Source organism: Misgurnus anguillicaudatus, chromosome 10 (genome assembly GCF_027580225.2).
Source record: "Misgurnus anguillicaudatus chromosome 10, ASM2758022v2, whole genome shotgun sequence".
Classification (NCBI taxonomy): Eukaryota; Metazoa; Chordata; class Actinopteri; order Cypriniformes; family Cobitidae; genus Misgurnus; species Misgurnus anguillicaudatus.
In genome coordinates this window covers 11,113,324-11,128,268 of record NC_073346.2, presented here as the reverse complement: position 1 = coordinate 11,128,268, position 14,945 = coordinate 11,113,324, and the positions used below count along the sequence as shown (strand labels likewise).

Here is a 14,945-nt window from a genome sequence, read left to right as displayed (position 1 = left end):
CATCATGTTGTTGTAAATCTGTATGAATTTCTTTTATCTCATGAACACAAGAGAAGATATTTTAATAAATGATGGCAAGGACACAGCTTATTGTAACCATAGACTTCCATAGTAGGAAAACAAATATGATGGAAGTATTGTGATAAACAATGAAAAATATATTTTGATAAATGATGGTAAGCACACAGTTGATGTACCCATTGAATTCCATCATATTTGTTTTTCCTACTATGGAAGTCAATGATTACAATCAGCTGTGTGCTTATCATCATTTATTAAAATATCTTCTTTTGTGTTCATCAGAAAAAACAAATTCATACAGGTCAACATGAGGATGAGAAAATGATGATATCATTTTTATTTTTTGGGTGAACTATCCCTTTAAGTATACATTAATATTAATAATATAATGGAATATATATTCAAATATAAATTAAGTAACCTTTTTATATGACCCATTTGGGTTTGAGTGTCTCTTATATGCATGGTTGATGTACGTGGTCTCTTTCATGTTGTGTGTCAGTCTTTTGATGTAGAGATGTGACTTTTAAGAGCTGTCTTTTTTGTGATGTGCTTTGCATGTTGGTCCTCAAACATTTGCATGAATCCATGTCAGAGAGATAATTATCAATATGATCAAACCTACTGTCTATAGATTTTCCATGCGTTTCATCTTTTTTTTCTGGAAAGATCTTTGTTTACGGGCCATGTGTGTTTCCATCGAGATGCTCTTTAGAGTAAGAATGATGGTTAAGCTGGAGTTTGATATGGAAACAGTTGAGCTGTTATCTGGAGAGAGTGAAAGTACACGAACTTCCCTAAACGCATCTGTCTGTTTGGATGTTAATATCACCTCGAGGGGACGCACAAAAAAAGAGGTAGTCCTTTAAACCAGCATGATTTGTTTTTACCCGTCTATGAGATTAGAAAGGCCGCCGTGGATATATTAAACAAGATATGAAGCGGCGGCGTTTGTTCAGTCAGAAACAAATAATTGTGATAGGAAGTATAGGAAGTGTGAACTTCCTCTTTTATACCAGCACTTGCATTGCCAGCTCTGTTTTTTCTGTTAGGTCAGTTTGCTTGTTTTTGTTTTAATGTTCACAATAAAATATACAGCCTTTGCAGATAAAGATTATATTGCCTGTAAACTAATGAGCATTCATTTCTTTGGTTAATTTTACTCTTATGGATTTGTGTACTGTACACTGTCAAAAAAAGAGAGATCAAAATATGTCCCCCAGCTATCTCTGGGACAATACCCTTTCAAAAAGTACAGCATAGCACTAAAGCAGTGTTTCTCAACCAGGTGCCGGGGCTCACAGGGGGGCCTCAACAGATTTCCAAGGCGGCCTTAAGATGACTTTAAATTATTCAAAATAAAACAAAAATGAATATTTCTTATTGTTTTGGTTAGTTTTTAATGAATATACATTTCTCTAGCCTTCCCAAGATCTAAAATATTACAGCATATTGGGTATAAAAAATAAAGTACCCAAATATTGTTTTGGGGGGCCCTTGAGTGAAAGTTTGAGAACCACTGACCTAAAGGTTTCATATTAGTACCACAGCTGTGCATGGTACCAAAAAAAACATATAAGTATCTCAAAGGTACATATTGGTACCAAATGTTAGCCTGGGTTTCCCCATGCTGCCTTGCATGCAAATTTATTCACGCTGCAATTCTAGCATGGAAACTATGGACCAATTTCGCCCCTGAAATAGGCAACCAATCACAGAATGGGGAGGGGGCAGCAAGACGATGAAGCAGTTTTGTTTATCAAACACGTCAGCAGACGCAAAGTTAAATTTCGTTAAATTTATGTTGCTCTACATACATCATCTGGTATAATTGAAATGATTTGCTATGAGCTACGTACAGACGCATTTGATAGACATTCATAGCGCCCAATAAACGGCATTTGTAAACCACGCCTCAAATACGAGAAAGTGAGCAAGTGGTTCCCAGGCCATGTCTCATTTTCTATGAGACTGGTCAGGTGTTAGCCTGGCTAACCAAATGTATACATATCTGTACCTAATAGTACTGTACACATTAGGACCTTCTCTGCCCAGTGAGGGCTGGGGTACATACATTGATAATTTTGTCTAACAGTATACTTTCACTTTAAAAAATTACTGGGTTATTTTTGACCCATTTTGGGTAAATATTGCTGGGTTCTTTTAACCCAACCGCTAACCCATGGTTCCATAACAACAACCCAACTGGGTCATTTTGAACCCAGCATGTGTTTTGTCCAATATTTACCCACATGGGTTAAAAATAACCCAATATCTTACTAAAGATCATAACCAAAGCATCATAACCAAAACAGACCCGTGACTCATTTTTGGATTGCCACCCAGCAGCTCAGGACGACTGCTCTAAATTCATTCATCTTTGAAGCTTTTTTGATTTAAGGCAAACTAGAGGAATATTTTCTATTGTTGAAACTGATGGTGTTGCAGCTGATGAACTGACCATGTTATAAAGCCCTCTGACCATATTATATAGGGGTGGCAGTGACTCAGGGGTTCATGTAGGTTGTCCACAAACCGGAAGGTTGGTGGTTCAATCCCCGGCTCCACTTGACCAAGTGTCGAGGTGTCCTTGAGCAGACACCTAACCCCAGCTGCTCCAGATGAGCTGGATGGCGCCTTGCAAGGCTGACACCGCCATTGGTGTATGAATGAATGGGTGAATGTGAGGCAAACTTGTAAAGTGCTTTGGATGGCCATAGGTCTGTGAAAGCTCTATCTCCACAAGTTCCTGAGGCCTTGCGTCAAAAGTGGGTGCGTCTTCCGGTTCGAAGTAAACACTCATGTTTAAGCCACTGACTTAGTTTTTTCCGGTTATATGTACAACCACGAACAGCACATGTTGTCCCTGAGCTGTGTAACGACATCTCTCATAAAGTTTTGCGAATTTAAATAGTAAAAAAAGTTATCAGAAAAACACCTAACCTATTCGCTATACACCACACTACTACTTCTTCCACCACCTCACCGGAAGTTTTACCCATTTTCCTTATTACAGTAACGCCCCCCAGAAACTTGTATAGATGGATAAATGCAGTTCATTTACCATTTACATCCGGCACACATAAGTTGTTGGTGGCCCAGTTAACTCGTGCTATCGTGTATCCGGCACTGCAGCTCATTTGCAATAAACCCGGTAGGTAAACCTGCTCTTGTCTGTGATTGTGCACGATGCTGATGGCTTTATGATGAGGATGTAAGGTGAACCACAGGCTTGTGTCATGCCAGGCCTCCCAGACGGTGAACAGATAGCCCACAGGGCCGGAGACGGCCAGTCATGGCGCTTCGCAGACCGAGTTCAACAGCGATGTAGGTCTGAATGATGTAACCCTATAATTTAATTAGGAAGGCCTTGCCTTGGAGACCACCTGCGCTCGGCAGCGCCATGCGATCCGGTCCCACTTTGGTTTTACTCAAATAACTTTTTACAAGCTTGTTTCTTAGAAATAGTTAGTGATGATTGCAGAATTAGTCATTCTGTGGTGTATACACACACACTTTCTCATTTATTAGGTATGTAGATGCATGTCGAATGGTCTTTCATAAAGCTTGGACCCTTTGGCATCTTAATTTCAGTATCATGTTTTGCATTTGCAAATGTTCCCCGAAACGAGGGAGTTTCTGTGCTGAAAAGCACCCAACAGTACGTCCGTCCGAGATAAATGCAGCGTACCTTGAGATCAAGCATTCGAATTGAGCGCCGGTTCAAGGTCAGTGGATTCATCCTTGTGAGTTTCTTTCAGATGATTTCAGTGGTGTAATTACAACTGTCAGAGGCTCTATATTAGTATGTAATTTCGGGTTAGTGCGCTGTATACTTCTTCGTCAAATGGCAACCTTGCCCACGGAGCCAAAAGGCGAAAAGTTCACTGGCTTTTCCACTGTACATCTGTGACATTCAGCGTGCTAAAAAATGAGTAAATGGACTTAATGATTTCCTCACGGAGCTCCACCACCTGCTGAGGAGAAAACAATGTTTGGTCTGGAGACTCAGTGAAGAATTTATGGGAAGCTTGGCATCCTCTCTCAACTCTCTCTCTCTCTCTCTCTCTCTCTCTTTTTCATTCAGTGCTCGTGAATCTTGCTTACTTGACAAGTGCCAAAAGCAGTCAGTCTATGCCGAGAGATATCCGGAGTGTATTGTTTGTCATGGCAGCCGTGTAAGAGGGAAGTCCCCAGAGAAAATTACTCTTCGCTGATGCTTTGCGGAGGAGATTTGAGCTAAATGCGGCTTTCACGCTCTGTCAACAGCTTTGGGGGTGACCGTGACACGTACCAAACAATGCACGCAACGTAATCAGATTCCTTTTTCCAGTACCAAGTAAACATGATAAATTCACATAATTAGCTAAATACATTTCCGTAACCCATTTGTTGTTGGACGGTGAAGAGTCATGCATTTTGACAATGGAATCAGAAGCTGGCTTTTGGTTTATGTTATGTCCATGCCACTAGGTGTCAGCGCAACATAAACAAAAAGTAGAGTGCACCTTCACTTTCCATAGGGGTTTTGTGCAACAAACTGCCGTATTTTGTTATGCACATCACGTTGGGTCTGGTTCAGGTCAGAAATCACTGTTAGGCTTTTATGGTTGAGTTCGCCTACTTATGTACTAAATAGTTTATGAAATAAGTATTAGTATGTCCTAAATCAGGGGTCTCCAACGTGGTGCCCGTCAAAGCACATTCTATTGATAATCTCAAATGTAATATTTATTTATTACAGATTTTTTATATAAGCCTAGCTTTGTTTACGTATGTTAACATTTTAAACAATACTAAGATACTAATACTAAATCAGAATTTGGCGTAAACAGAATGAGAACATGGATCCATCATGCCTTGTTACCACTGTGCAGGCTGGTGGTGGTGGTGCAATGGTGTGGGGGATGTTTCCTTGGCACACTTTAGGCCCCTTAGTGCCAATTGGGCATCGTTTAAATGACCACCATGTACCCATTCTCTGATGGCTACTTCCAGCAGGATAATGCACCATGTTACAAAGCTCAAATCACTTTAAATTAGTTTCTTGAACATGACAATGAGTTCACTGTACTAAAATGGCCCCCACAGTCACCAGATCTCAACCCAATAGAGCATCTTTGGGATGTGGTGGAACGGGAGCTTCCTGCCCTGGATGTGCATCCCACAAATCTCCAACAACTGCAAGATGCTATCCTATCAATATGGGCCAACATTTTTAAAGAATTCTTTCAGCACCTTGTTGAATCAATGCCACGTAGAATTAAGGCAGTTCTGAAGGCGAAAGGGGGTCAAACACAGTATTAGTATGGTGTTCCAAATAATCCCTTAGGTGAGTGTATGTTGGAATGACTACCCTTACAGTATGTGGGTGGTGTACTATGTTTGGTAAAAATCCTTAGTGCAGATCCTTAAAGGAATAGTTCACCGACCAGAATCCCCATTGACTTCCATATTATTTTTTATCTTACTTTGGAAGTCAACGTGGCTTTTGATGGGTTTGGTTACAGATATTCCTTAAAATATCTTTCTTTGTGTTAATCAGAATAAATAAATGTATACAGGTTTGTAACAATATGAGAGTGAGTAAATGATGACAGAATTTTCATTTTTGGGTGAACTATCCCTTTAACAGCTGATACTACCCACAACTCCGAGAGGGAGGAGTTAAGTGATGCTGTGCAGAATTAAGAAATCAGATCTGTGATGCTTCATTGATTCAGAAATATAGTTAACATTACATAAGAAATAAAAAAAAATGATTGTAAAAGCTGAAACAGGATGTGTGTTATTGTTAACAATCACAGTGTTGTCTAGGCAACCGTGTTAACTTTGGTTACGTGTTAGAATGTCCCGTTACTTGCATCCTCTTTTGCTGTGAACTATACTTCCCCATAGCAAAAACAGTGCATAGTCTATTTTAGGGCATAGTATAAGTAGTAGGCGAATTTGGATGCAGCATTGGTTTTGACAAAGACATTTTCTTCCCACAAACATACAGATAATAAAATAAAAGTAGTATGCAAACAAAACGCTTTTCTGAAACCGAATGAGACCAGTTTTTTAGTGTGGTCATGTGATGTTCGACATATACTGTATTTAAAACCTATGCCTTATGTTTTGGTGTGCAAGAACTGTTGGCTAGTCGGTGTAATACAATATAGTGAGCATGGTGGATATTGTAAAATAGTTTTAAGGACTAGTTTTAAGGTGTCATGCTTATCTGTACAGATATCAGAGATACAGACTAAATTTTGTTCCAGCCCACCCTGAAATCTATATTTTTAAACTTGTACGGCCGGTGAACAAAAATGTATTTGAGTGCTCCAGATAGAATCCATTTTTTTTTGTAATGGATAAAGGGTCACAACTTTTGCCTTTAAACCCCAAAAAGTCCATTCATCTTTCACAGAAGCAGTCCACACAGCTCCAAGGGGTTAATAAAGGTCTTCTGCAGGTATCTGATGACATTTTGTAAGAAAAATATCCATATTTCAAACTTTATTAACTATAAAAACTAGTTTCCGATAACCGCGATTTACAAGAGTCATTGCGCAACGTACCCATGGCATGGCAACAAGCGCCCACTATGCTAAAACTCTACGTTAAAGTCTAAGATGGCACCATTACCGGGAGCTGGGTATTACAGTTTATAAAGTTTAAAATAATGGATATTTTTCTTACTATATCACATTGATTACCCACAGAGGACCTTTATTGACCCATTGGAGCTGTGTGGATTATCATATATCATGAAAGATGATGGACATATGTATCTCGGATGGCTTCAGGGTGAGAAAATCATGGGGTAATTTTGATATTTGGCTGGCGTATCGCTTTAAGTGTTGCATTGAAGGAATAGTTCACCCAGGGGTGAGGGTTCGGTCATCGTTTGCTCACCCTTATGTTGTTGCAAACCTTTTTTTTTATTCTGTTGAACACAAAAGTATTATTATAAATAGATATTTTGATAAATTATGGTAGCACACAGCTTTGGTTTTCCTACTATGAAAGTCAATGGGTACCGTCATGTTAACGTTGGAAAAAATTCTTTAATTTTTAAAACTAACATTTCCAAAAATTGTTAAACGCAACATTTCCCATATATTTTACATCCAAAATTGACTATCTTCTCTTTCTGTTCTCAGCTCTTCGCCGTGTCTTTTGCCTGGGCCTACCATGAAGTACCCAAATACCGGCACAAGGACCCCGAAACCTCTAAGGTGCTGCTTTGTGACCAGTGCCCACCCGGAACAGCCGTGGAGCGCCACTGCAGCGCGAAGGAGCCCACCATATGCGCCCCATGTCCGGAGAAACGCTTTGCAGAGCATTGGCACTGGGGAGACAGCTGTCAACACTGCACGTCCGTCTGCAAAGAAAGGCAGATAGTGAGAAGAGAGTGTAACAGCACCCACGACCGGGTCTGTGAATGTATACCAGGGTATTACCTGGTAGTGGAGTTTTGTGTCCGACACACCGCCTGTCCACCCGGCTATGGAGTCACCGTGCAGGGTGAGTATATTGCGATATACAGCATGAGATGAGTGCTGTTTCATCCCTTTTAAATGGTCATATACTTGTTTGTTTTGCTATGCACAAAAATACAAATAGTTGCATTTCATTATTAACATTGTCCAAAGTTGGTCCCTAGATGTTACTGGGTTAAAAAAATCCTAATATGTACCATTTACATAAATATATGTATCCATTTAGTACTTCAGGTACTTCAATATGAAATCTTTTGGTGCAAAGGATGTAGGGTATCCCATGTGGCACATAGGGACCAGTGTACTCTCTCACCGTTTCGCCATGACCATGTGAGAACAGACCAGCTGTCTGGTGCTGGAAACTTGACGCGTCACTTACCGATCTCACACGTACTAGTTGCTTGGTTCTCAGGTACCAATTTCAGTTTCACACACTGTGAGAAGAGCTTACTTCCTGTGGCCACCTCAGTCCATTTCAATTACGAATATCGGGAATGTTTGAAACCCGAGAGGGTTTTCTGAATCAGTCAGCTGACCCTGAATTACAACCACAATGCTCTCATATTCCCTGTTTGCACCATTTCAGTCCAGTTTTATATTCATCTAGCCAGCTTCTAGGTTAAGAAAACACATATATTAGGAAGAGACATACATCAGCAGTGAGGTGATACTTCCCCTAAGCTTTCGCTTGGCGGCGTGTGTGCGTGTTGTCAGGGCATGACTTTGTGAAAGTCCGGCGGTGGCTCGCTTCCAGCTGTCCGGGTGGAAGTAATCACTTTACCACTGACAGTGGTGTTTATTATACAGAATAACAAAAATGGTTATCATCACATTGGCCTCTCCACCCAGACGTTCACGCTCTTAGAATGTGTGGATGATCCCAGATGTGTTTGTGTGTTTTTAATTAAGTCCAGCGTTATTCCTCAATATTTCTGTGTGAATTATTGGCTTGACAGTCCAGAAATACCACATCCTAAGTGGGAATTCGCTGGCCAAAACCTCACGATATAAAGATAACCGAGAATGGGTTTCCACAACCAAATGGTATGGCAAGGTTTCGGGTCTCATTTGTCTTCCAGTGCATTTTGGGTAAGGTTTAGGTATTCTTGTAATAGAAAATACCTAAACTTTAAGAAATGTACTTATCGGATATTGTCCCAGATGCATATTTATATATATTTTTTTGTTTAATATGTTTTTGGTGAATTGTGATTCATGGTGTTTTGGTAAGGATAATGTGCTTTCACCATAAGATGGCGACAGAGATCCTTTTTGCAGTCCTGAAGTCCACTTCTCGCAGCTGATACTTCATAAGCCACTTATTAATCAATATGTTGCTTATGAAGTGAAAGATAGACAGATCAAAAACTATTTATTTCTCCAAGAGTTTAATGTTTTGGTCATGTTGTCTATATCAATGTGGCCTTATTGGATATTTCTTAAAAAAAAAAACTTCTACACAAAAACAAAGCCTTAACCCATATTATTAAAATAAATAAATAAAATAAAATATTAAAATAAATAATCCCACACCATTTTGCTACACGAAAGCCACACCATCAATTTTCTATTTGTGCAATTTCAGTGTTTTGAATGTGACATTTGCAGTCAAACTTGAAATATAATTTCTAAGTGAATGCATTTATTATCAATATATTGAACCATCTGTTTATATTTTTTACCATTTGCTGATGATAGAGTCCAGACAACAGAAAAATATCAGCCTAATAATACCTAATAAATGGAGAAGGGGTGGCTCTTTAAAGAACATTTAATATTTAATTTATTTTCATTTTTATGCGGGGTATGCTGTTTATGAGGAACAAATAGCATTAGATGTGACATTTCTCTGTCGTGCATGTGACAATTCTGGAATTTCCATTTGTATGGAAAATCAAAGTATGGAAAATAATAAAAAATGATGTAAAACTTTGCATAGGTGTAAAATATTGCATAGGTATTTAAAGTACAAAATACAGTGTTCCCACGGGTCCTTGAAATCCTGGAAAGTTTTTGAAAATATACATACATAGATACAGGTCATTGAAAGTGCTTGAATCTATTTTATGCAAGAAGTTTAGGGAAAAAATCCATATTATTCCCTGTTTAGTGTAGGATAATATCATAAAAATTGTAGACTTTTTAAGCAAATGTGCTAAACTGTTCGTTTATATCTTCTGTATGCGAATGTTGATTCGTACTAAAATGCTTTTTTGCATAGTTGTGTTTGACACATGAAAACGTCTCGGGTTACGTATGTAACTGTTGTTCCCTGAGAAGGGAACGAAACGCTCCGTCTCCCTTGACATACTTCCTGCGTCCCTGTAACGCTGTCTTTGGCAATATTTCAGATAGCGATATACTTCCTGGCTTCCACGTCACCCTGTCTTTGTTGTTAAGCCTCACCATTGGTTGAATTTGATATACACATTCAGACGCATTTACCCCTGGAGGTGTCCCCAAAGTGTCACCGTAGTGATGCAGCGCAAGTTCCCTCAAAAGGGAACTGTAACAATGTATATTAAAAAGGTAACACGATGTAACCTTCCTCTCACTTGAAATGTGTCCCCATATTTAGTCTTGAATTTGAGAGTATAGCATCTGGAAAGTCTTTGAGAGGTCCTTAAATTTGAAGTTGACTAAGGTGTGGGAACCCTGAAAATACTGACATATGGGATACCAGTATACACTTTTGATAAGGTTGACTTTGCACAGAACTACACTTACTTATTTCTAGTGGATAATAAAAAAAATACCATATAGGGTTCAGGATGTCATGGAGAATTTGCGTGGACTCTTTTGGCGTGATTCATAAGGAACCACCTGGCAACCACTCAGATATTTGTTTGGACGATCAGCCACCCCTTCGACTTTCTCCAATTGTCTGACTTCCCACATTTTGTTAAAAAAAATGCACAGTACATATTTAGACAAGTTCCCTGCATTTAAACTCCTACCTGGTGACTTATAGGTCAAATTTTGCTTTTGTCATTTATAGATCTGACTCATTTTTGACCTACACATGTGACTGGTTTTGTTTATTGTTTCGTGTCTCATGTGAATGACATTTATCCATGAAGTGACTCACCTAAAAATTAAATACTTTGAATCCGCCAGAAATGTGCCACTTCCTAAGCATTACAGTATATAGCACACTGTGTGGGTGATTGTGTTATATTAGATGCTATTCACTTGTGACACTGTGGGAGACCATATAGTTCTCTCTAGTTACAAAAAAGGGAAATAACTTATAATGTACCTGTTTCTTATTTGAAGTAATTGAGCAGTAGTTTAGTTTCACTGGAAAGACCTTTAGGCATGTTCAAAATCATTTGCTACAGTAGTTCCACTATACAAACTGTAATAAATCTTTTTATGATTCCAAATGAAGCTCCTAGATTAGATAGATGCTGAAAGATAAGATAAGGCTGTGTTCAGATGAATGCAATAAATATATATCTACTGTGCATGAAAAATGAAGTTATCTAGACATTGAATTAAAAATATTTTGATTTACATACGTAAATGATATAGCTGTGCATCATGTGTGTGTATATATATATATCGTCCTACAGGGACTCCAGAGAGAGACACTGTATGTGAGAGGTGTCCTCCGGGTTATTTCTCCAGCACATCATCATCTACAGATCCCTGCATACCGCACAGGGACTGCAGTGAGATGGGATTAAAACCCTTCAGATCAGGCACAGCCACCCAGGACACGCTGTGTGAGGCGGACAGTAAAGAGTCGAGCTTTGACTGCTTCCATCAGCACATAGAGTGTAAAATAGGTAAGTTTCAATACGGTCAACCACATTGCATCATGAGGTTTAAAGATAATCTGAGCGCATCACTCAACGTTTGTATGAGGAGTAACAAACCGCTTTAATTAATGGGTTTCAATTACTAGGGGCACCACTGGTGGGTGGGGGGGGGGTGTAGGACGATTCCCCAAGGGCCCACACACTTTTGGGGTAGAGGTCTTCTCGGGTCCAAAGAAATGTACACGACCCAAAATGACCCAAATCACTTTATACCCGAACCTGATGTGCAAAAATACATATATAGAGCTGCTCCATTTGGTGACAACGACATAAAGGTAATCGCTAAAATGTATGTTTAAAATTGACTGACATGTCTGTCTCAACGAAAATGTACCTACCGCTAGCCACACAATGTCGCAAGCGCTCTTGGCAAACAGATGAGAGGTTTGAAAAGGACATTGACGCACACACGCAAGAGAGTTCGGGTCTTCTCGGGTCCGTTCGGCAAAAAAACATTCATTTTAAATTACCTGAGACCCGATGCCGCTATTATTGTACCCGACCCGTGTCCGAGGCACATGTGAAACTTTTAGACCCCAACCCGATCGCTCTTGGGTCAGATCTCGGGTTTTTTGGATCTAAGTGGACCCGTGAAGACCCGATTTTGGGGCCCCAAGAGATCTTTTCTTTTTTTAGTAACAGTAATAGTAGTAATGTAATAGAAAATATAAATGTCGCTTTGAAAAAGTTACAACAATGATATGTAGGGCCCTATAAAATCCGTTTTATTTTTTCCCAAATTCCGTTTTATTTTTTCCCAAATTCCGTTTTCTCCGTTTTACTTTTTGCAAATTCCGTTTTATCCGTTTTAATTTTTGGCAATTTTTTTATCCTTTACTGTTATTTTAGTCATACAAAGAGTGTGCCTTTAATGTTAATGATTAAAATGTAAATGATTTGGGGAAAAACTGGATAACACGATTACTTAATGACTGTAAAACATGCATTTACACACACACGCACATACACATGCACACGCGCGTGCCCGCCCACACACACACACAACTCAATTCAATGCATTGTTTAGTGTTGTTGCAGAAGGCTACAACAGGTGTCGAAGCATTGGTGCCTTGAGAAGTGCCTTAAACACATCGGTCCAGCGGAACGCAATCCATATTTTATACACAATCGCTTGAAATGCATATAACTTTACAAACATACACAGGGTTACTGATATGACTTAGGACAGCATGAGCGCTGAGGGGGTCTGAAACGACGGGAGGGGGTGTGTCGCCCAGATTTACTTCCCTCAGTCTGCATTTTCCCCAGACATACGTTCGTCTCCCACACAAAAACATAATTTTATTCAAAATATGTAAAATTCAGCGAAATTTCGCGTTAATACTAGATTCCGTGTTAATCTGCCAATTCCGCGATTCCGTCCGCGATTCCGTGATCGCGGAAATTATAGGGCCTTAGATTTGGCTTGTTTCTGCATTTCCGGTAAACAATTACTCAGTATTTTTTAAAAGAAAGGTAGCGTTAACTTTATACACAATTTATTCACAGAGCTTCCTTTTGCTGTCTAATAGGTAATTTAATAGGTTAAATTTACGTTATTTTTATAATTAATTACTGTATTTTTGTATTAAATTGACATTTGCACAATAAATCATCTTATAGCTACATCAAAAGCAATAGTAAAAGTAATAGGCATAATAGACAAAGATTTTAGATAGCTAGGTTGGCTTGCATTTTGATGCAAAATGGATGTGATAGGGGGCCCAACCTCACATCCTTCCATAGGGCCCAAAATTGCTAGTGGCGCCCCTGCCAATTATTGAACTAAATTGTCTGTGAAATTCAAGTTTCATAATATAATTTTGAGATTATGAAAAAAAATTGAGTCATTGATTTCAATCTCTGACATGACCTTGCTCAGTCAATATTAAAGATATCAAGGTTATATTTTCACAGAAGGTTCTTTACATTATGTAGGATGATTTTATGTAGAAAACAGTAAATCACAATCAATAAAACCTTTACATGGGGTTTCACAGGCAGGGTCACAAGATTTCAATGGACTCTACGTGTTTAATGTATAGGAAAGTACAAATAATGCAGAAAAAAATCCTTACAGAAAGGTCACATGAATTTCACATGTAAAATGTTTTTGGAACATTTTTGTGTGAATCCCATGTGAAATCAGTGAATCAGGTGTCTCACCTGGGATTCACGCAAAAATTTCCAAAAACAAACATTTCACATGTGATCAAATGTGTTTTTTCACATGTGAAATTAATGTGGCTTTCTGTAAGGGAATGGTACAAAAAGGTAAAAACTGTACCTTTTCTGTAGCTGGGGTGGTACCCTTTATCACTGTGCGCCCCCCCTTGTGTACAGTGCATCCCTTCGTGGCCCCCAAAGAAAGTTTATGACATAAAATATTCCAAAACGTTAAATTTGAATTTAACAAAGGATATTAATTTATACAGTGTAGTGCTGTTGGTTATAGGCTATATATTTTTCTGATGTTTAACTACACAGAATTTCTGATAAATGAATGTCTTTTATAAAATGTCATTAAACTGGGGCCCACATCTCAGGGCGCCCCAGGGGGCCACAGACCCCAGTATGAGAACCACTGCCCTAAAGTTCTGTTTTGTACCTTAACAGGTATACTAAACATAATACGAGGTTGTACCTTTTGGGGTACAAAACTGTACCTTAAGGATCTATTGTGTACCTAGGTACAGTTTAGGGATGCACCGAAATGAAAATTCTTGGCCGAAACCGAAAAAAGCAAACCAAGGCCGAAAAAACTAAACCGAAACACCGAAAGAAATTATTATGCCAATTATTAGTACAATTGCATTTATGGCTATCACTGTGTACTAACTAGGGGTGTGTGACGGATCAAAAAACTCACAGTTCGGATCACATTACAGTTTTTGAGGCACAGATCAGATTATTTTTCCGATCAGCAAAAAGCGGGTGGGAAAATCTAATAAACAATAAAGAAATTGCAAACATTCATAAAAAACAACAAAGTTGTACATAAGGTCTGAAATTAGCATTATGTACAGAAATCAAATCATAACACAATAAATTAAATATATTATTTTTTTAGAGCTATTTGTCTCTTTGTCATGGGTTGTTTGATCAACATTAATGACACAGACTTAAGTAGGTTAATCTGACTAATCTATACATACACTTAAGACATAAACAAATGTTTTTATTAGAAAAAGAATACTGTGGAGATAATTTTGTTATGTTTGCTTTTTTTTTAAACGCGTCTCTCTCGTATGTGCACTATTAAGGGCACTTAAACGCGCGCGCGCACATAGAGAAGGAGGGTGAATCTCAAACACCGCAACAGTCGCTTCACATAACGTTACGTTGTGTTTCATTGCTTTATTCGCCAAATGTATGTTAATGGTTACAGTATGAGACACATTAGCGCGACTCTCTCTCAAGTTTACACAGACATGCTTAATCTTTGCAGACGTGTGCAAACGGCTCGACCGTGAGTGAAACCTGCTTGAGCACGAAGGGGAGGGGTGCGGTTGACATTCATTTTCGGTTGACATTTTCGGCTGGATTTTTTTTTCGGCCGAAATCTCGGTGCACCCCTAGTACAGTTAACTGTTTTATATACTTCTAAAATTTA

General features: G+C 38.8%; 1 protein-coding gene across 1 annotated transcript in view; it reads left to right on the top strand.

The window, feature by feature from the left end:
• Positions 1 to 14,945, top strand: part of LOC129447693 (tumor necrosis factor receptor superfamily member 11B) — a 29,596-nt gene that overhangs the window by 919 nt on the left and 13,732 nt on the right. Inside the window, exons 2-3 of the mRNA XM_055209441.2 lie at positions 7,170 to 7,533; positions 11,084 to 11,299. Coding sequence (XP_055065416.2) covers positions 7,170 to 7,533; positions 11,084 to 11,299 — 580 coding nt within the window. The remainder of the gene's footprint in view (positions 1 to 7,169; positions 7,534 to 11,083; positions 11,300 to 14,945) is intronic.